This window comes from Orycteropus afer, unplaced genomic scaffold (genome assembly GCF_000298275.1).
Source record: "Orycteropus afer afer isolate SDZICR_OR568_19922 unplaced genomic scaffold, OryAfe1.0 scaffold00214, whole genome shotgun sequence".
Lineage (NCBI taxonomy): Eukaryota > Metazoa > Chordata > Mammalia > Tubulidentata > Orycteropodidae > Orycteropus > Orycteropus afer.
This window is the reverse complement of record NW_006921801.1, coordinates 3,383,798-3,407,424: the sequence shown is the minus strand read 5'-3', so window position 1 is coordinate 3,407,424 and position 23,627 is coordinate 3,383,798. Positions and strand designations below refer to the sequence as shown.

At 42.3% G+C, this 23,627-nt stretch overlaps 1 protein-coding gene across 1 annotated transcript in view; it reads right to left on the bottom strand.

Moving 5' to 3' along the window:
- Window positions 1-23,627, bottom strand: part of SAMD4A (sterile alpha motif domain containing 4A) — a 266,612-nt gene that overhangs the window by 98,962 nt on the left and 144,023 nt on the right. Inside the window, exon 2 of the mRNA XM_007948350.1 lies at window positions 21-539. Coding sequence (XP_007946541.1) covers window positions 21-539 — 519 coding nt within the window. The remainder of the gene's footprint in view (window positions 1-20; window positions 540-23,627) is intronic.

Below are 23,627 nucleotides of genomic sequence, written 5' to 3'. Positions count from 1 at the left end.
AGGGCTTCCAGGGGACTTACTTGTACTTGTGCTGGTTCCAATTGTATTGATTGTGGTGGGGACGGACGAGGAGGAGTAGAGGGGCACATGGCCATTCTCACACCCCAGGCTTTTGTCCTGCCAGTTGGAGGCGTTGATGCAAATCCCAGAATCCCGAGAGTTCTGCCACCCGTTGAGCTTGTCGTCGGAGTTCTGTCTTTGGTGATAGTAGTGTGTCTGCCCATAATCCACAGAGTCTGAACGGCCTCGGTTCTGGCCACTGAAGCTGGTTGATGTGCGGTCCTCCAAGTGGTTCAGCCACATGGCTAAAGCACTGCGGTCTTCCAGTGACGTGGCTGGATGTATCAATGCATAGGACAGCAGCTGCCTGCTCTCCTCAATGTGCTGGTTGTGTTCAATAGAATGTGCCAGGATTTTGGGCAGCAGTTTCATATACTCTACTTTCGCGTCGAGGTTTCCTGGCTTCAGCAAAGGCAGGTGAGTTAATAGGAGGGAAATCACTTTATCCTTGGATTCCTGTTGCCATTGGTTAATGATTCCTGAAAAGGAAAATATACAGGGCAAATAAGCAAATATACCCACTCCAACACTAAAGCCACACTTTAAAGAGAATTCCTGTGGATGAGACTCTCAATCTAAGTATTTGGCTAAATTTTCTCAAAACAGTTAAGGCATTGATTGGTTAAATAACTGAGTTTGGGTTCTGAGGGGACAGTGACTTCAATGAAACACAGAATAAATGTTCTGAGATGTTTGGGTGTTCAATCAAATTTTCATTCTATTTCCAAATTGGTGACCACTACTTTGGTACGACCAAAGAGAATTTACAGCCCTGTTTCTTTCTTGGAAAAGTCCAGCTACCTTCTCAGATAGACAGGGGGCTAAGGAATAAGGAAACACCCATAGGAAAGCCAGTATAACCAAGGGTACCATATCTGGGTCCCTGGGGGTAAAGCTGCTGCCCCACCCCGAGATAGCTGTGGAAAGTGGTTTAAACCCTGGCAAAAAGGAATATGCGTGAAGCGTGTTAAACTTCACAGGTGGAGAAATCGGCCAGAAAAAAGTACTTCTCTCATCTCATAATAATAAGTCTGCATCCTTCACCTAACTCAGAGGAAGGACATAAACTGAAAGCTAGAATGAGCCAATGGACTTGGCTCCAGGGACATCTCTGAGCATACACGCTAAACAGGCTACTTTTATGTGACGATCTGTTTTTAACACACTCACAAGGACCTTCTTGGTCCTTCCTGCTCAAAGCACAAGCTTGTTGCCTTAAGTAAACTGGATAAACAATGCACTTTGCCATTGACTGGCCGGTAGGTGGTTCTGAAGGCTGATAGCTACAGCAGTTGAGACCACAGGAAAGCAAGCTCCCTTCCAGAAAAACCATTCCTGAAACCAGGAGACCTCGACTCTCGCCCACTGATGACCCTACCTGGACTAACACTGCACAACCCTGCTGGCTTTTATGCAGTATCAACAGAGCTGAAAGAGGATTCTGGAATTTAGCCAAAGGGCTTCCCAATTTTAGTTAGGCACAAACATATTAGAAAAAGCCCAGTGGTCGTTATAAGCTATAAGTGCATCAGCCACATACTTCATGACATCTCAAGACCACAAGGGTATCTCTAAAGAAAAGTATCAGACAAGGAAGGAATGGAATATAATGAAAGAATGTGGACTCTGGCATCAGGCAAATCTGGGTACAAATCCCAGATCTGCCACTTAATTTGTGGTGGAATTTGGTAAGTTATTCTGGTAAGTAACTCCTCTGAGCCTGAACTTGCTCATCAGTCCACAGCCGTACAAATGGCATCTGCCCCTCACTGTGCTTTAGGATTAAGCGAAGTAATGACTCAAAAGGAAGTAATTCCTTCTACTTGTCTTTGCATTAGTCAGACCCTAGTTAGAGTGATAGACATGGCTTTGGCTACCAAGTTTTAAAAATAATACAGAAAACTAAATGGTCAACAGTTACTCTCAAGCAAAGGTGGAAGGGAAAAAGAATAAGGAAACCAGATTACTGGAATGAAACATCTAGAAAGGAATTAATGAGAATGTTGACACGTTGTGAAAAAATGTAACCAATGTCACAGAATAATTTGTGTAGTAATTGTTAAATGGGAAGAAAACTCATTTGCTGTGTAAACTTTCACCCCAAACACAATAATATACAGAAACTGAAGACAATCTAGGGAAGGTCATTAAACATGATCAAAGGGTTAGAAAACAGCAATAAAGTCAAAATATGAAAGAAAATAGAGTTATTTATCTTAGAAAGTACTATGAGAAGATGCTTGATTCTCTTCAAGTAGGTCTTTCATGAGGAGATGCTGAACCATCAACTATTTGAAGACTTCAAATTAAACAGGAGAGATTAAGAGTGGATGTGGAGAAGAAATGAGCTGCCAGATAAAACCCTTGGAGGAATCACCAAGGAAGGTTCTAGAACCTGTCCTGGGGGATGGAATAATAGAGCTAGATGATTCAGAAACCACTGTCCAAAAGAAATGTAATGCAAGCTATAAACATAATTATAAATTTTCTAGTAGTCACATTAATGTAAAAAAGAAATAGGTGAAATCAATTTTAATATAGTTTATATAACCCAATATATCCAAAACGGTATCATTTCAACACATAATTAATATAAAATTATTAATGAGATACTTCACATCTTTTTTTTAATATTTAGTCTTCAAAATATAGGATACATTTTACCACCTACAGTACATTTCAACTTGGACTAGCTACAATTGAAGTTCTCTGAAGCCACACATGGCTAATGGCTACTGACATGTACAGCACAGGACCAGAGACATTCACACGGGGTGTTTTGGTTCTCTAGCACCAATCTAACAGAAATAGTACATATGGGTGATTTATAACAAACATGAGCCCATTACTCTAAAAAGACAAAGAAGGGTTTGCTTGCGAAAGAGGACTCACTTTGTAGGTTACCGGGGTGGGGAGGGAAGGGGAGGGATTAATTCCAGGCTAGCTGGGGCCCACACGCTGATGTGGGTAAGGGGAGGGATATACAGAAAGAGTCTGTGATCACCATGATAACATTAGGAAAAGGGAGGACGACACTGGAAAAAAAAAAAAAAAAAAAAAAAACAGGTTTATTCTCTTACAGTTTAGGAGGCTAGAAGCCCAAATTCAAAGTGCCAGCTCTAGGGGCAGAGAGTGACAGCCCCTCAACCTTGGGCTTCAGCTCTGCCTCTTGCTCCCAACCCACTGAAGCTGGAGGCTTCTCTTAACTCAAGCAGCTGCTGGCTGCTGAGGCTGAGAAACCCAAGGTTGACAAATAAAATGGCACAGTCCTAAGATTACCAAACAACATGGCTGGCCACTAATTCAAGTCCAGAGACAGTCCCAACATTGGCAGGAAACACAGCAGGCTGCTGAATGAAGATCAGGCTGCGTGCAGGGTCGAAGCATGCCAAAAGGCTCCAAGACCTTCCTCCAAGCTGTCCTCCTACATACTGGAAGCAGATCACATCCCTAAGGCAGCTACTCAGCTGCTCCAGTAGATTCCACCATGGAGTCGATTACCAGTCTCATCATGGGGAATAACTACATCCCGCTGCCCAGCCACTCAAAACCAGGCCCACCCAAGTTGACACATAACCTTAACTACCACCCTGGGGAAGGCAGGCAGGAAAGTGCAGATGGTCTTAAAGGTCCCTCCCAACTCCCTGTTTCTATATTTAACTAATGCCACCTGCCACAGGACTACTTTTTTAAAGTAGCTCTGGGAGATGAAGAAAGCACTAATTCCAGTTTCTCATCAATACATTTTCAGCGAACATGAGGCGTGTTTTAGATTATTAATTGGTCTGGGAAGATAAAATCTATTCATTATGCCCAAGGATCTAAAGAGGCACTGGAAAGAAGCAAAAGGGGCTGACAGGAAGATAAACCTGTGTCAGAAGTCAACAATGATGAGATGTAGGTAGGCTCTACCTCTGAAAATGTACATTTAAAAATAAAATTCGGAAACAATCTTGGATAACAAGTTACAAGGCTGAGAAACCCCCTAGCTTTCTGCTAGGTCATTTTCCTGTTTGGATATTCTACACTTCCTCACAAAAGGTCAGCCAAAAAAAAAAAAAAATCAGAAATGAAAACATATCAAAAAGAGGACTCAGATGAGAACTAAACATGTTATCTCCCTATAATTGCTCTCTGCCAGGGATGAACCTGGGATTCAGAGAACACACAAACACAGCAAAGAGGAAAAGAAAACAAGAGGCCACTGGCCCTGGTCCCTCCAAAAGCTGATACAGTTTTTTCTCTGTCCTTGGGACAGGACTTAAATAGCTGTGATGTGGTTAGGAAGATAACTACGGCTTTTGTTTCATACCATTGGGTACATGGAAATAAGATTGCCTTCTGTGGGCTAAATAACACCTACTGGATCAAACTTTTTCTGCTCTTGCTATAGCTGCCACTGATGACAGCTAACAGTTATTAAATGTTTTCTGTGCCCTAGTAGCGTAGTGCCTAGGGCATTTATTTGACTGCTAACCAGAAGGCTGGCGGTTCAAACCCCCTAGCCACTCCTCAGAAGCAAGACTGGGCAATCTACTTCCATAGAGATACCACCTCGAAAACTCCTATGGAGAGTTGTGGTGAGGAACCGAGGCCTCCTGCCCACAGCCACCACCAATTTGCTAGCCACGTGACTAAATCATCCTAGAAACAGATCTCTCCACCTCAGTTCAACCCTCAGGTGCCTGCACACCCAAACGGCATTTTGAGCGACCCTGACCCATATCCCTGACCCAAAGAAACTGTATGTGGTAATGTATGTTTGTTATTTTAAACTGCTAAATTTTAAGTTATTTGTTGTGCAGCCAAAAATAATATACCTATCCAAATGTTTCTCCAGGAAAAAGGAAATTTTGGCCATTTGGCTTGGAGAAATTCAATCCTTCTGGCAAAGCCATTCCCATTCTGTGGTGGAGGCAAGAAAGAAACTATTCTATTGCCATTATACATTCACCTCACTTAGCCTTCCTCATCCTGATTATCCACTCACCAAACAACCCTTAGACGATGATTTGGCTCCCCACGTGGCTTCACGTAGAGAATGCACTGATCATACAGATTCTACATAATTCCAGGTTTTATGACAATAGTTTTTCAGGGCAACTTAATAAATGGCTTCTGATTATGATTTGGCTGCCTGTGGAGGTCTGCCTATAGGGAAAATGCATGCTGATTATATAGACTTTGAGTACGTCTTGTTCAACTGATGATAGTTTCTCATGGTAAGGAAGTCAGGGTTGTGGGGTCTAATTCCCTGCTTTCTAGTTAGCATGAGTCACCTCTCAGGGTGAGCAGGACTCAGGGGGAGACTCCATCTTCAGATAGAAGTTAGATCCTAAATGCAGGGACTTGGTACACCTTCGCTAGGTCCCACCTTCGCTAGGTCCTGCCAGCTGCCACTGGCCTTCTTTGACCATCTTTTCAACAGATTCTCCTACTGGGGAAGACACAGGACTTATCATAATTTTAAAATTAATGTATCACTTCTATGACACAGTTTCTACCCACCCTGATATCACCCAATTTAGGAGATGATGTGCAAAACAGAAGTAAAGTCCAAGAACAGAAAGGTTGGATGATGCCAACTAACCTCTATTTCTTTGTCAAATTCTCTGAATAAAGAGAGCTTATTGGATGTTTTATGTGGTTAAAGTCAATGATTCATAATTTATAAACCAGTGGCATAAAGTAGTGAAAAAAAGATTAAAAGAGCTATAATTAAAAACCATGAGGATTAGGAAACTGTCCCAATGATTTTTGGAGTGATAAAGAGTGTGTTTAAGTATCAAGTCTGGTATTATTACTTCACAATGGTATGTCAGTGTTTAAGGGCTCCAGTTGTTAGTAAATTACCCTTAAATTGCTATTTTATTATACCCTTGTTTTCAGTTTAATAACATTTAACATAAAAGGGTTTCTCACAAGTGCATTTAGGCAATTTCCTCATGCAAGAAATGGCTGGGAATTAACACATAGAAGAGGTACTAGTTAAATATGCTAAAAGGCAGGAATATCAGTGGGTCTGAAATGGTCAAATGTTCCTAGGAAGAATTTATATTATAAACTAAATCCTACACAAATCATGTAATAAAGACTTTTAAATTGATCGCACCACCATCCGTCAGTTTGTTGTACTGTGATGCTGGAACCTATACCACTGGTATTTCAAATACCAGCAGAGTCACTCATGGTGGACAGGTTTCAGCAGAGTTTCCCAACTAAGACAAACTAGGAAGAAGGATGTGCCAGGTCCACTTCTGAAAGAGTGACTACTGAAAACCGTATGAACAGCAATGAAACACTGCCTGATACGGTGCCAGAAGATGAGGCCCTCAGATTGAAAAGCACTCAAGGTACAGCTGTGGAAGAGCTGTCTCTTCCAAGTAGAATCCACCTTAATGATGTGGATGGAGTAAAGCTTTGGGGATCTTCATTTGCTGATGCAGTATGACTCAAACTGAGAAGAAACAGCTGCAAACATCCATTAAATAATCAGAATGTGGAATGTATGAAGAATGAATCTAGAAAAATTGGAAGTCATCAAAAATGAAATGGAATGTGTAAAGATTGATATCCGAGGGATCAGTGAGCTGAAATGGACTGGTATTGCTCGTTTTGAATTGGACAATCATGCTCTACTATGTTAGGAGTGGCAAACTGTAGAGAAATGGTGTCACATTCATCATCAAGAAGAATATTTTTGACAGATACCGAATGCTGTCAGAGATAGGATAATATCCATACACTTACAAGGAAGGCTAGTTAATACTACTATTCAAGTTTACACACGAACTGCTAATGCCAAAGATAAAGAAATTGAAGATTTTTACCATCTTCTGGTGGTGTAGTGCCTAAGGCATTTGACTGCTAACTAGAAGGCTGGCAGTTCAAACCCACCAGCTACTCCTCAGAAGGAAGGTTGGGCAATCTACTTCTGTAGAGATGCTGCCTTGGAAACCCAAGGAGGGTCGCTATGAATCAGGATCAACTTGAGAGCAGTGAGTTTGGTTTTGGGGAGCTCTGGTGACATAGTGCCTCAGCATTTGACTGCTAATCAGAAGGCTGGCAGTTCAAACCCACTAGCCACTTTTCAGAAGGAAGACTGGGCAATCTATTTCCTTGGAGATACCGCCTTGAAAACCCAAGGAGGGGTCGCTATGAGTCGGGACCGAATGGACAGCAGTCAGTTTGATTTTTTTTCTTGGTAGTGTCTGAAATTGATCAAACATGTGATCAAGATGCATTGATAATTACTGGTGATTGGGATGCAAAAATTGGAAATAATAAAGAAGTATCGGTAGTTGGAAACTATAGCCTTGGTGACAGAAATGACACCAGAGATTACATGACAGGATTTTGTAAGACCAATGACTTATTCATTGCAAATACTTTTTTTCAACAACATAAACAGTGACTATACACATGGACCTCTCCAGATGGAAAACACAAGAATCAAACTGACTACACCTGTGGGAAGAGAAGGAGCTCTGGTAGCATAGTGCCTAAGGTATTTGACTGCTAACCAGAAGGCTGGCAATTCAAACCCACCAGCCACTCCTTAGAAGGAAGGTTGGGCAATCTACTTCCATAGTGATACCGCCTCGGAAACCCAAGGAGGGGTCACTATGAGTCAGATCTGACTTGACGGCAGTGAGTTTGGAGTTTGGTTTTGGTGGGAAAAATGATGGAGAAGCTCAATACCATCAGTCAGAACAAGGCCAGGGGCCAACTGCAGAACAGACCATCAATTGCTCCTTTGCAAGTTTAAGTTGAAGCTGAAGAAAATTAAAATTAGTCCACAAGAATGAAAATACAACCTTGAGTACATCCTACCTGAATTTAGAGACCATCTGAAGAATAGGTTTCATGCAATGAAACATCAACGACCAATGACCAGACGAGTTGTGGGATGGCATCAAGGTCATCATACATAAAGAAAACAACAGGTCATTAAAAAGACAGGAAAAGAAAACTTAAAGGGATGTCAGAAGAGATGCCAAAACTTGCTTTTGAACAGAGAGCTGCTAAAGTGAATGGAAGAAATGATGACATAAAAGAGCAGAACAGATTTAAAAGAGTGGCTTGAGAAGACAATGTAAAGTATTATAATGAAATGTGCAAAGACTTGGAGTTAGAAAACTAAAAGGGAGGAACATGCTCAGCATTTCTCAAGATGAAAGAATTGAAGAAAAAATTCAAGCCCTGAGTTGCAATACTGAATGACTCTATGGGCAAAATACTGAATGACAAAGGAAGTATTGAAAGAAGATGGAAGGAATACACAGAGTCACTGTACCAAAAAGAGTTGGTTGATGTTCAACTATTTCAGGAGGTAGCATATGACCAAGAACCAATGGTACTGAAGAAGAAGTCCAAGCTGCACTGAAGGCATTGGCAAAAAAGAAAGTTCCAGGAATTGACAGAACACCCATTTAGGTGTTTCAACAAACCGATGCCACATTGGAAGCACTCACTTATTTATGCCAAGAATTTATGGCCAACCAACTGGAAGAGATTCATATATGCACCCATTCCAAAGTTAGGTGATCCAACAGTATGTGGAAATTTTCAAAAATCTCATTAATATCACATGCAAGTAGAATTTTGCTGAAAATAACTAAAAAATGGTTGCAGCAATACATTGACAGGGAACTGGCAGAAATTCAAGCTGCATTCAGAAAAGGACACAGAATGAGGGATATCACTGCTGATGTCAGATGGATCTTAGCTGAAAGCACAGAATACCAGCATGATGTTTACCTGTGTTTTATTGAACAAAAGCATTTGACTGTGTGGCTCATAAATTTTCGGTAACATTGCAAAGAATAGGAATTCCAAAACACTTAATTGTGCTCATGTGGAACCTGTATACACACCAAAAGACAGTTGCTCAAACAGAAACAAGAGGATACTGCATGGTTTAAAATCAAGAAAGGTGTGTGTCTGGATTGTATCCTTTCACCATGCTTACTTATTCAATCTGTATGCCGAGCAAATAATCTGAGAAGCTGGGCTATATGAAGAACAATGCAGCATCAGGATTGGAGAAGACTCATTAACAACCTGCGATATGCAGAGGACAAAACCTTGCTTGCTGAAAGTGACAATGACTTGAAGCACTTACTGATGAAGATCAAAGATTACAACCTTCATTACAGATTACACATCTCTCTCTCTCTTTAAATCCTCACAACTAGACCAATAAGCAACATCATGATAAACGGAGAAAAGATTGAAGTTTTCAAGGATTTCATTTTATTTGGACCCATAATCAATGCACATGGAAGCAGCAGTCAAGAAATGAAACATATTGCATTTGGCAAATCTGCTGCAAAAGACCTCTTTCAAGTGTTAAACAACAGAGATGCCCCTTTGAAGACTAAGGGGTGCCTGGCCCAAGTCATGGTATTTTCAATTGTCTCACATGCATGTGAAAACTGGACAATGAATAAGGAAGACCAAAGAAAAATTGATGCTTTTGAATTATGATGTTAGTGAAGAATACTGAATATTCCAGGGACTGCCAGAAGAAGGAATAAATCTGTCTTGGAATACAGCTGAATGCTCCTTAGAAATGAGGATGGTGAGACTTCACCCTTTGTACTTTGCTCATGTTATCAAGAGGGACCAGTCCCTGGAGAAAGATAGCATCTTGGTAAAGGACAGGGTCAGCGAAAAAGAGGAAGACCCTCGATGAGATGGACTGACACAGCTGCAGCAATGGGTCATGCACTGCAACAACTGTGAGGATGATGCAGGATCGGATGTTGTTTCGTTCTTTTGTCCTTAGGGTCACTATCAGTCAGAACCGACTTGACAGCACCTAACAAAAATAACGAATTTAGTGCAACTCTGCACAACTCAGTGACAGATAGCCACTGGTATCACCACATACCATGAATTTGGTAACAGGAAATCAATTTGGTAGAGATGTCAGTTAACATGTGGCTGTGTGCTGTTAAATCAATTCCAACTCAGAAAGAGCCTATAGCACAGGGTTGTTGTTGTTGTTGTTGTTAAGTGCCGTCGAGTCGTTTCCGACTCATAGCGACCCCATGCACGGCAGAACGAAACACTGCCCAATCCCGTGCCAGCCCCACAATCCCTGCTATACTTGATCCCATCATCGCAGCCACCGTATCAATCCATCTCATTGAAGGCCTCCCCCTCTTTCGTCGACCCTCCACCCTACCAAGCATGACATCCTTCTCCAGGGAATGGTCCCTTCTTACAACATGACCAAAATAGGTGAGACGAAGTCTGGCCATTCTTGCTTCCAAGGAGCATTCTGGCTGCGCTTCCTCCAGGACAGATCTGTTAGTTCTTTTAGCAGTCCATGGTACTTTCAGCATTCTCCACCAGCACCACAACTCAAAAGCATCAACTCTTCTTCGGTCTTCCTTATTCATTGTCCAGCTCTCACATGCATACAAGGCGATTGGAAATATCATGGCTTGTGTCAGGCGCACCTTAGTCCTCAAGGAGATATCCTTGCTCCTCAGCACTTGAAACAGTTCCTTTGCAGTTGACTTTCCCAATGCTACATGTCGTCTAATGTCCTGACTGCTGCTTCCGTTGGCATCGATTGTAGAACCAAGCAACGTGAATTCCTTGACAACCTCAATCTTCTCTCCATTTATTGTGATGCTGCTCATTGGTCCAGTTGTGAGGATTTTTGTTTTCTTTATGTTGAGATGTAATCCATACTGCAGACTGTATTCTTCACCCTTCATCAGTAGGTGCCTTAAGTCATCCTCACTTTCAGTAAGCAAAGTTGTATCATCTGCATATCTCAGGTTGTTAATGATTCTTCCTCCAATCCTGATACCACGTTTTTCTTCATATAGTCCAGCTTCTCGGATTATTTGCTCAGCATATAGATTGAATAAGTGTGGAGACAGAATACAACCCTGACGCACTCCCTTCTTGATTTTAAACCATGTAGTGTCCCCTTGTTCTGTTTGAACGACAGCCTCCTGGTCAAGGTACAGATTCCTCACGAGTACAATCAAGTGCTTGGGGATTCCCATTCTTCTCAATGTTGTCCATAATTTGTCATGATCCACACAATCAAATGCCTTTGCATAGTCAATAAAACACAAGTAAACATCTTTCTGGTATTCCCTGCCTTGAGCCAAGATCCATCTGACAACAGCTATGATATCCCTTGTTCCACGTCCTCTTCTGAATCCGGCTTGAACCTCTGGAAGTTCTCTGTCAATATAATAGCACAGGGTAGAACTGCCCAATAGGGTTTCCTAGACTATAATCTTTACAGGAACAGATTGTTCAATTTTTTCTCTCATAGAGCGACCTTTCAGTTACCAGCTGAATGCTTAAGCATTGCGCCACCAGGGATCCTTTGAGCTAACATGTTGTTGTTGTTATGCACCATCGAGTCGGACCTGACTCATAGTGACCCCTCCTTGGGTGACCCCTCCTTGGGTTTCCGAGGCAGTATCACTACGGAAGTAGATTGCCCCATCTTCCTTCCCAGGAGTGGCTGGTGGGTTTGAACCACAAGCCTTCTGGTTATTAGTCAAGTGCCTTACGCACTACGCTACCAGAGCTCCCTTGAGCTAACATGTTGTTGTTGTTATGTGCTGTCAAGTCGGACCCGACTCATAGCGACCCCTCCTTGGGTTTCCGAGGCAGTATCACTACAGAAGAAGATTGCCCCATCTTCCTTCCGAGGAGTGGCTGGTGGGTTTGAACCGCCAGCCTTCTGGTTAGCAGTCAAGTGCCTTAGGCACTACACTACCAGAGCTCCCTTGAGCTAACAAAGGACACCTGAAATAGACAAACTGGGATTCTTGTTTTGGCACCTACACTTGCCTATTCTCTCCTGAGGTGTGCCCTCTTGAGCTAGAGGTGATTAGAAAAGAATCCCCATAACTTGATAAACTCTCAAACCACACTCACTGCCATTGAGTCGTTTCTGACTCAAAGTGACCTCCATTGGGTTTCCAAGGCTGGAAATCTTTATGGAAGCAGGCTGCCTCATCTTTCTTCCATGGAGTGGCTGCTGGGTTCAAAACACTGAGTTTTTAGTTATCAGCCAAATACCTTAACCACTATACCACTAGAGCGCCTTCCATAACTTGATGGAGGCCTGCAAATGACGTGGCTTAGACCAGTCCATAGAATCAGTTATGATGAGAAACCGAGACTATCTGGAGTTACTGGGCTGCCTGTGGTGCTTTGAGTGGATACAAAGGATTGAGAAGATATAAACTCTCTCTGCCTGTGTGCAAGGAGGGTGTGATTACCAGCTTCCAATATAGCCCCCACTGTTTTTCACCTCTGAGTATTCACAATCTTTATACAGTCTCCTCATACTGAATCAGATCAAATGTATGCAACCAATAGGGTGTGATGGAGGTCATAATCCTCAGATTAAGTCATAATGGTCATTGCAGCTTCCACTTTGCTCTCTGGATCACTAGCTTTGGCGGATGAAGCCACATCATAATAGGAGGACAATTAGGCAGCCCTGGGAGGGGACCATGTGAGGAGGAACTGAAGCCCCCCTGCCAACAGCTAGCACCGATTTTCCATCCATGTGAGCGAGCCATCTTGGAAGTGGATTCTCCAGCTCTAGTCAACTTACTGAAATCTTGTGAGAGACCCTGAGTTAGAACTATCCAGCTAAGAGTATTCAAAATTCCTGACCCTTTAAGATAAATATTTGTTGTTATTCTCAGCCATTAAGTTTTGAGGTAATTTATCACACAGCGATAGTCACAAGAAGCTTCAAATTACTGGAGGAAAGTCACTTTAAAATGTTACTGTCCCTTGAATTCTTGAGGGAAAATAAGGAGCCATGTAGTGGATTCCATAGTCCACCACAACCACTATGGCTTTCTCTGACAACATGGTCATTAGGTGCTGATCATTTGCTGACACTTGGCTGTCCTCACAGGATGAGAACAAGGTACCTCTGACCCCAGAAGTCTCTTACGATGACCTTTTTGCCACTCTGGGGTGATGTGGTTATTTCTTCAATATGGACTTTCCATCTGTGGTCACTTTTCCCCAGTACTGGCATGCTGCAGGAGGGCTCCTTTGCTCCTAAAGGGCCCAGGCCACCTGTGAACTAGTCCTAAGATCCCAGCCAAGGGCTCAGTTAGCAGTGGGATTCATGTTCAGGCTCCTGGCTATGACCAACTCTTACAAGTCTGAGGCTTCCTATTTCCAGAGGGCATATTAACAGGCCAGCACTCCCATCCACGAACCTCAGTCCTGATTTCTGGATGACTTTCATATTTGTATCTCCAGCCTAGGTCACTCCCTTGCACTCCAGATTCACATATTCAACTGCATCCATGACATCTCCACTCAGATGCACCACAGGCATCTCAGATTCAACATGGCTAAACTCAACTCTTTGCCTTCACTCTTACTAGATATCTGCTCCTTTGGTCTTCATCCCTACCTTAACAAATGGCTTCTCCATCTTTCCAGAGTCATCCTTGATACTTTTCTCACATATCCTGTATGAGGGGATCAGCAAATCTACTGTCTTCAACATAAATCCAGAATCTGACTACTTCTCACCATGCTTCTGCATTCTACCACTCTCTAATAGTCTATTATCAACATTAACAACCAGAATGATGCATGCAAAAACTGGAAGGCAGGTCATGTCACTACCCAGCTCAAATATTTCAATGACTTCCTATCTCACTCTGAGTAAAAGCCAAAGTCCTTACGATGATCTATTAGTCCCTATGTGATCTAGTTCCCAACCCCTGCTACTATTCCCTCATTCATTTCAGTCCATCCCAGCCTTCCTATTCCGTTAGCAGGCCAGCCATGTGCCTGCTTCAGTTGCTGTTTCCTCTGCCTAGGATAATTCTCTATATACTTCTCTATATCTAGCCTCTCTCAGTTCCTTCTTTGCTCAGATGTTAACACCTCAGTGAGGACTTCTTTGACACCCTATTTGTCCACATCACTCCCCTCATCTTGCACTCCCTTATGCCCTTGCCTTTATTTTTCTCCACAGCACTTATACCATGTGACTTGGTATATATTACACTTATTTTCAGCCTCTTTCCACGAGAATGGAAGCTCACAGGGATAGTGATGTTGTCTCCATTTTCCCATGCATTAACCTTTCTTTACTAATCACATGTTAAAATGTTTGTATAAAACTGTCCCAGGCATTCAGTTTCATAGTGTCTTATCATATAGGACTTCAGGATTTCTTACTCAAAATATTAGGTACTTCCTAGAAATTTCCTTTAAGTGAAGTCTGACAAGTTGGATGATCTACAAATCATAGACCTACAAACAGTAGTAGAAGTACCAACTCACATACAAAAATCACTCAGTCATCTCCTTCTCATTTGACTCTGCCGTATTCTGATTATTTTTAGCTTTAAAGTCAAATAAAAACAGGAACACGTAAAAGATTAGAATAAAAAGATGAGCTCAATTTTCAAAATCTTAACTACATCACCCTTCTCAATATCCTACTTAAGGTGGAAAATTTTTCCACGTGCTAGAGAACAAAAGTGTAAGGAGTGCTCTTCCTGATTGCTACTGACACCAATCAATGTAATATTCATGATAAAGATTTTAGAGGTTGAGACAGTAGAATGAAATGTATTTAAACGTGACTCCTTTGCTAACATCTTGAAAAAATTGAAAAAAGAAAGAAAAGCACTGCAAATGGTGATGTGTTAAGACTGTTGTATGTCCAAACTCTTTTGGCCATGAGTGATTATGTTCAAATAAAATCTCATAGGAATGGGAATCCTAAGAATCGTACAAATTGGAGGTGAAACTATGTAACCTTACTCTTAAATGCAAGGCAAATCCTTGCAAACCACACTTGCCCCTCTGAGGAGAGGATGTAAATGTAAAAAAGAGCAGGAAGCTTTCCCACTCACTAATCTTTAGTGTCACCTTCACACTCCCAGATCACCACTGCGAAAACCCTGAACACCACAAATGAGTCTCCAATAGTATTTAAAAATAATGAATTAGTAATCCTTATGCCAACTCTCCAAAAGAGAAAAACATACTTAGTGCTACTATACTTAGATTCAGGCTCTTCCATGAGAAGCACTGGAGATGAGAGCCCCAAATAAAAGTGCACCCAAAAGGTCCAGATAGACTAATTACAATAATATTTATACCAAAGAACTCCAAGACCAAACTCCTTGGCATTGTCCAGAAACTCAGCAGAGGAGCATCTTGGGAGAAATGTAAACAGGTCAAATCACAAAAGAATAGTTGAATTACTCAGCCATAAAGAGAAATGAAGTCCTGATACATGCTATGACATAGATGAAAATATTATGACATAGCCTTGAAAATATTATGCTGAGTGAAGTCAGTCAGTCACAAAAGGACAAGTACTATATGATGTCATTTCTATGAAATAGGCAAATACATAGGAACCAAAGCTTCTGGGTGGTTATCAGGAATGAGAGGGAAGATGGGGGAATTACTTCTTACGGGCGCTGAGTTTATGTTAACGGTGGCAGGATAATTTGGAAAAGGACAGAGATAATAGTTGCACAACATAAGAATATAATCATTGTCATGGAATTATACATGTAAAAATAGTTTAAAAGGAAAGAATAGTTGATGTTTGATTCAATGAACCAATCTGAGTAACAGCTGTTGCAGACAATAGGTTTATATGCTTCAGGAAGGCTGTGAGGAGCCAGAGTAGAACAAGTTCCATATCAACATCAGGGAACCATTCTATGGCTTGACGTGACTCTCTCAACTGTTAAGTGCTGGGTTTCACACTTTCTAAACTAAGTAGGAAGTTGCTCAACAACTTACAGACAAAATTTCCCATCTCTCAAGATAAGAATCTCAAGTAGAAGTGGAAATGTAAGGGCATTGTGATGTGTGCAACTATGTACATCTTTTTACCAAGAAATAGTACATATATTTCCAAAAACTCTACATACTACAGAGGTTGATAGTAAAATGCAGGTACTGTCCATTAACGTGTGAAATACTAAGTGTTTTAATGCACAAGTTATTCTGAGGAAAGAATGAACAATTTTGTGGAGGTAGCAGAGTTGAATCTATGGCCTCAAATTAACTGAGAGTATATGACAAGAAGGGCTTCAACAACCGCACAGGGAAGGAACTGGGTGACTCTGGAATGCACCCAGTACCACCCTATAGAAAGAGAGGCACACCTCCCTTCTTGATTCTTCTTCTTTTGAGGTGTTGGCCAACTCTGGGAATTTATGGAAAGGTAAGCAGTAAAAAGCAGCTTACTTTGCACCAAACACATTACCAGGTTATGAGGTTTATCAGTGCAAATCAGAATAAGAATTTTCAGATTTTTTTTTTTCCCCAGAAGAAGGGCTACTTTTTAATTTCTGAAGTCCTCCAAGGCAATGGGTGAAAAGGAGAAAAGCAGGAAAGATGATGGTGAAGAATGTTCTCTAATCAGGAATGAGAGTGCTGAGGCCATGTCTCTCTTTTCAGGTATCCTACCATGAAATCAAAGAGATGCAGAGATCAGTGTATAAACCAGAACCAGGAGAAGTGACCAGATGAGGACCCTTTGCTTTGTGGGTATGTTGCAGGAGGGTGACAAGAGCCCAGAGCCCGTCATTTCTGTAAATGAGGCCCTCCTGTTCATCTTTCCCGAGTCTCACTCTGTTCTAGACTCTAAAACAAAGGAAGACATGAAAATGGTGAGAGGACTTAGGCCAGTGAAAAAGCAAAGGGAAGGAGAAAGATCAGAGAGGGTGGAAAAAAGCATACACAGCTAGCAGAATTGAGAACATATTTGAGATTTCTCTAGGGACCCACACAGCCCAGGGTGGAAGGTCGGTCCATACACAGTGAGGAGAACCACCAAGCTGCTAAGAAACTGGAGAGAGGACAAACCTGCTGGACGCAGCTCCTTCCTGGAAGTAAACCTTTTAAACTCAGTGGAGATTGTAGGAGGTGGTGAGATTCTCTTAGGTCTAGGGAGTTTTGAAACTGACCACTGGTCCTCCCTGTCCCCTCTTTCGTCTGGAGTCTGAGGGGACATGGCCCAATAGGAGAAAGGCAAAGCCAATCTCCAGAAACACTGGGAGTGACAGCCATGGCCTGTTGTTTTTTTTTTTTTAAATTTTGTTTTAATCTGGTTTACAAGGTAAATTTGCTTGGATTTATTAACCCATCAGATATTTATCTTTGGTCCCAATCAACATGTATGGTCTACTGCTAGGATCTGTCAATGGGGAGTTCAGGGTCAGAGACAACCATGGCAATACCTGCAATTTAATGAATTTGGGGAGAATCAGAACAAAGGGGTAGGGAAATACAATGAGATGGCCTCCGTTTACAGAACCAACAGGCAACTCTGTAAGAAGTAGAATCCATTTTCTGAAGTACCTCCAGGGCTGACAGCCAGCATCCAATACATTATTACCAGAAAAACTCAAGAGTTCAATCAATTATCTTTTTCACTATACTAGTAGAGACTTAACCTTTAGTTATTTACATCTCCAAAGAGATCATGTTATTATTTATCATTAAATACTCTCTGCTGCATATATATCCTATATATACCCAACCTCTTCCCATCATTGTCTATAATATAATTTAGGAATCTACCTCTCAGCCCCAAATCCTGTTTATCTTCTCAGCCCTCAGTGCTTTTTCCATACAGTTTAGCTCAAGGATATTCTTGCTTGTATGATGCTGCTCCTTTTCAATTAGCCTGCTGGGTTCTTGAGGACAGGGACAGTGCCTCCCACTTCTTATATGTCTCTTGCTCCCTCACCTAGGTCAGTGTTGGTCACATAGGATTGCTAGACCAGATTAGTCAAAAAGATACATGCATTTCTCTATTAAGATTGAAGGGCCTATTCCTTCTCAGCTTTGTTTGTTTCTCTGGTTAAGGTGTTAACTATCAAAAGTAGAAATTTCTGGACCAGAGTAAACAGTGTGGGAATACTGGGACCCCAGCAAAAGGGAAACTGTGGCCTCTTCACAGATGGATGACCCCTAGCATCATCACATCAACCCCACTCCCTTGGCTCTCAAGAGGCCAAGAGGCCTCCCTTTGCAATGGATAGGTCCTGACCTGCTAAGAACCTGCTCTTCTCTTCTCCCCTCCACTTGCACGTAGACACACACAGGTGGGGAAGTCAACCTGTTTGGATACTTGACCCCCAGACACTGATTATAAGCCTAAGATGGTCTCAGTTGTCTTGGGCATCTTTCTGAAATATTCACTTATAAGAACTCTCCGAGTATCACTGCTCTAAGTGACTTGGGGGAATGAAAAGAAAGATAATATAGCACAATGATTCAGAGCACAGCCTCAAGCAAGACTGCCTGGTATGGATCCCAGATCTTCCAGTTAGTTAGCTGTGGGACCCTGTGCAATTCACTCAACCACTCTGTACTTCAGCTTCCTCACCTGGAAAATGGGATACCTCATAGGGTTGCACTGATATCTGAATTATTTAATCTGTGTAAAGCATGGGCACTACTGTGTAAAGCATAGGCACTGGCTGGCCCATTAACATGTTAAAAAACAAACCTGTTGCCTTCAAGTCAATTCCAACTCATAGAGACCTACAAGACAGAGCAGAACTGCCCCACTGGGTTTCCAAAGCCGTTATCTTTATGGAAGCACACTACCACATCTTTTTTCCCATGAAACAGCTGGTGGGTTTGAACTGCCAACCTTTTGGTTAGCAGCTGAGCACTTAACCAGGGCTCTTGGTTGTTTCATGGAAAGCACTATTTAACTATTAGCATATAGTCTGATCTGCAGCTGATCAGGGGCATGGTGCAGGGTTGGGCAGTGTTTCCTTATGTTGTACATAGGGTCACCCATGCATTGGGGCAATGGTAGTCAACAATACCAATTGTTAACTACTATCACCACCACCTAAGGGGCCAGGATGATGCTCCACCATGGCTCTCCCCTACAGGCTCTCAGGTGAAGGATGGGGAGAGCCAGAAAAGCTCTAAGGTACTGGTTTTCAAAGTGTGGACTACTGCCACACCTGAGAACTTGTTAGAAATGTAAATTCTGATTCCACCCCAGATCTACTGAATCAGAAACTCTGGGCTAAGGCCCAAAAATCTGGGTTTTGATATGCTCTCCAAGTGATTTGGATGCACACTAAGTTTGAGAACCACTGGTGTAAGGAACTAAAAAGAAATCATGGCCTCCAATTTCCAGTTTTTGGATGAGAAGCAGGTATGGCTGATGTGAAACCAGACGGGAAAAATAATTTCCTACTAGGAGAAGAGCTCCAACCATAAAATACCACAAAACTTAGAAGGAATCAATTCAAAGAGCACCAGAGACCCATTTTCAGGAGACGAACAAAAACAAAAGACAAACAAAAACCAACAACAAATAAGCAAACAAAATGCCTTAACATTTTTAAGGAAGGGCTGATTTCATTCCTGAGGCTAGAATGAGAAGCCACAATTTGGCCCACTGGGTTTCAAGGGTGGCATAAAAACAATAAACAAGGTCTGAACAAGCTCATGAATGATGAAGGTGAGAACATCAACTTTAAAGCATCTTTACCATAGAACCAGACACTTATAAGCCACCCAACATAGTTCCTGAAGTTCTGTGCTGCTCTAAGGAGGAGGGTTGAGATAGGATCTACAGGAAACCCAGAAGAACCTAGACCATGACTTAGAACATTACCTCTAAATGGTTGCTCTGGAGAGCTGTTTGGTGAAGAAGTATCAAATCACTGGTCTGAAGATGAACCGCAAGATATGCAGCAGCAGGAGCAAAATTCTCTTGATTAGAGGACCATAATATTTTGCTGAGTCTGGGGGGGAGGGCACAGACGCTGTACAGGTTATATGGAGCTGAACACATTACAGTTGAACCAGATGTTAGGTGAAAAAATTGTGAGTTGATGGAATTATCATATAAGGGATTGCTCCATTTCCTCCCTCTCCACTTTGTCCTCCTCCTTTTCTTCCCTCCTCTGGTGTCTACTGGGCACAGGTCATCATTATTGAGTGTCTGGCTGGGTATTATGATGTCAGAAGCTTTGCCCACATGGACAAGACCTGGGAAGTGACTGGCAGCCCAGCCCTGGTTGGGACACAGAGCCTTGACTTGAGTTCCTATGACACTACTTACCTTTTTCTTTGACCTGATAACAGCTTACATCTCAAATATCTCATGAAGCCCTTATCAATTCCTCCCAAAGCCCATATAGTGCTCAAGGAAAACTGAGGCACAGAGAATCTTGCCCAAAGTCCCACAATAACCCTGGTACAGCCAGACACAGGGCCAGAGCTGCCTGACCACTTCTGCACACGAGTCCAGGGTATTCGGCTGCCTTTTATAGAAAGTTTCCACACACATTCTATTCCTAACCTTGATCACAAGCATTGCCAGTCTGCATGCCTCAATGGCACTAGCAGACCCTCTAGGTCACAGCCTTAGTAATCGTGCCCTTTTTGGTATCATGAGCACAACTTATTTGCTCTGTACATGAGTTAACTAAATTTTTATCAGCTGTTTTTTATATTTATTTCAAATACAGCTAACGAACCAGGGTTTTATACATCAAGAAGGTCAACACTGATTCTGTAAGAAAAATCAGGTGCTGAGTACAGCCTTTCATGATCACTCTGAAGATGCCAAGAATATCAAAAGTCTGCAGCGTTGGGGTAGGAAGAACACTTTGTTCATAACTGCCCATGGTGGGGCAGTATCTATCTTCTTTGAGTTGGTTTTTATTTTGCAAGCTCAAGTTGACAGTACTAATGCTGAGGAAATGGAAGTTGATCTAATAAATAAAGTTTATCACTTCCACATATATACATGTTAAAGGTTATCGGAATGTTTTAACCTTGGGATGTAAAATGGGCAGAGCCTTTGGAGGAAAAGGAAGCTTGTCCTTTGGAATAAGATATGAAGGTGAAGGTGAAGAACAGATATATAACCTTTAGCACATGGCCTACTCTGCTAATCACTGAATAGATAGATTCCAGTACCTAAATAAAGCCACTGAAAGCGCACATATTGGAAGATTTGGCTCATTTATAAAGCAACCAATAGGCCAGGACAAGGAGCAATCACCGTGGAATAAAGTGGTTTGGTTTCTCAACATGACATAAGTACATTTCGACCATGTAGTAAATAAAATAAAACTTCATTGTAAAAGCTCCCTGACCTCCCCCATGTGATCTGCCTTTGCTGCCTCCTCATGTGACTGGCCTCCCAATTTAGCGCGTAACCAACTCCCAATGACCTGTAATAACACCATTCCCAAATTAGAGCTCTCAATTTGACTTGGCCTTGGTCCCTCCCTCAAAGCAAAATAAAGCATCCGTTTTCTTTCTTTTTTTTTTTTTCACATTCATAATACTCTCCTTTTTCAGTTGCCAATTCAAACCCTGCTCCAGTCAGATTGAGCCCTTCCTCTATTTTTTTTTTTTTTTTTCTTCTGGTTAGCCAAAGAGCCTGATGGAAAAACACCAAGAGACAAAAACAAAAACAAAATCAGACAAAAATTCCAAGTAAGTGACATTGAGCTGGAAAAGCTGTGATTCACATGCAAATAAAAATCTCCTTGAATTCACTGTTATATGACGCAAGCCCCTGGCTTCAACATAAAAAGGGCAGAATGAAATCACCCACAATTAAACTCACTCTGGAATACCGGAATTTTCTGGCTAGGCCTTCCTAACTGATGATAAGCAAACCCCAATTTTAACAGAACGCAGATAATGGTGTTGGAGCCCAGGGCATCCCCACCTCAGCTGACATTCACTCCCCATCTCAGCTGCCCACTGTCTTCCTCCACCCCTCTGACCTAGACTCAACCCTCTGGCCTGGATTCAGCTTGAAGTGACAGACACAGACGAGATCTCGTAGGGGGAAGCCCCCCTTTCTGTGTAGACATAAAGGAACGGTGCCAAGGACCCTGGACTTTCCCTCCCCCAGGATGCTAGTGTGCAAGGAAGGTTTCTGTGGAGCTCAGGAAAGATCTCTCCAAAGATGACACAGAATCTTTCTATGAGCTTCACTGATAAGCTTTCCCAGCATCAGCAGCCTCTGATCTCCAGCCCAAGGCAGAGATAATGGCAGCCAGTGGCCTCTCCTGACCAGTAGACATCGTTTACCACCCATTTCTCCCTCAGGAAACTGAACTTGGTCTGATACCACCTACTTTCATCTCCAGATGGTGTCCTTAGCATGCAAACAGAGTTCTGGAGATGGAAGGGCCCTCAGTGGCTCTCTTGTCCTCCCTGCACTTGTTGTAGGGTTCTCCCTCCGACTTGGTTCCCCGCAGATAGTAACCCAGATAGAGATACTCCCAGCCATGGGAGACCCCTCCCACCATCAAAGAGAGGTGTGACTATGGAAGCCATAATCCAGCCCTCTCCAACTTCCACTCATTGAAATAAGGTCAATTTTATGGACTGAATTGTGTCTCCCAAAAATGTATGTTGTAAATCCTAATCCTCTATACCTGTGGATGCAATTCCATTTGGGAATAGGTTTCTTTGTTATGTGAATGAGACGAGGGTATGTTTTAAACAATCACCTTTGAGATATAAAAAGAACAGATTAGGTGCAAAGACAGAAGCACGATATAGAGGGGAAGTTGCACATCACATGAAGATTGCTGAGGTACAAAGGAAAAGAAGCTGAAAAGAGATGAAGACCTTCTTCCTCTGGAGCCTACACAGATAGAAATCCTTCTTCTAGATCCCAGTGCCCTGAATTCAGACTTCTAGCTTTCTAAGCCTCGAGAAAACAAATTTCTGTTCATTAAAGCCACCAACTGGTGATATTTCTGTTATGTTGTTGATATGTGCCGTCAAGTTGTCCCTGACTTATATTGACCCCTCCTTGGGTTTCTGAGGTAGTATCACTATGGAAGTAGATTGCCCAAATTTCCTTGTGAGGAGTGGCTGGTGCGTTTGAACTGCCAGACTTCTGGTTAGCAGTCAAATGCCTTAGGCACTATGCTACCGGAGCTCCTCCACACACACCCTTAGGCTGCAGCTTCTTAGCTTAGGGAAAGCAGCACAGGTAAGTAAAACCAGCTAAGAAATGAAACCAGCAAAGTACTCACTGGAGTACTCCGGTCTTACCACAGATTTCCCTTTATTTTTTTCCATGAATTTGGCCAATTGAAATGAATAACAAAGGGCCCACTAGGGCAGGCATCAGAAGCCTTTTTCTCAGGCATCTGGGGACACCTCTTATCAGTGACCTGCCATAGTCTACGGCCATTAGGTTGCCACTGAATCGACTCCAACTCATGGCAATCCCAACTGTGTCAGAGTAGAACTGTGCTCCACAGGGTTTTCAATGACTGATTTTTTGGACGCAGACTGCTAACCCTTTCTTCCAAGGTACAGTGGGGTGAACTTGAACCTCTAACCTTTCCATTGGCAGCTGAGCACACTGACCATTTGTACTGGGAGACAGGAATAGCTTAATATGTGCAGCCACCAGGGCTAAACCAGCCTGTTGTATTTGATGTGCTCATCTCCTCAGTCCATCTGGAAAAGGTTTGGACGTCTGAGGCAGGAATGTTCATTTTCACATTTTAAAAGTATGTTGAAACTGAGTA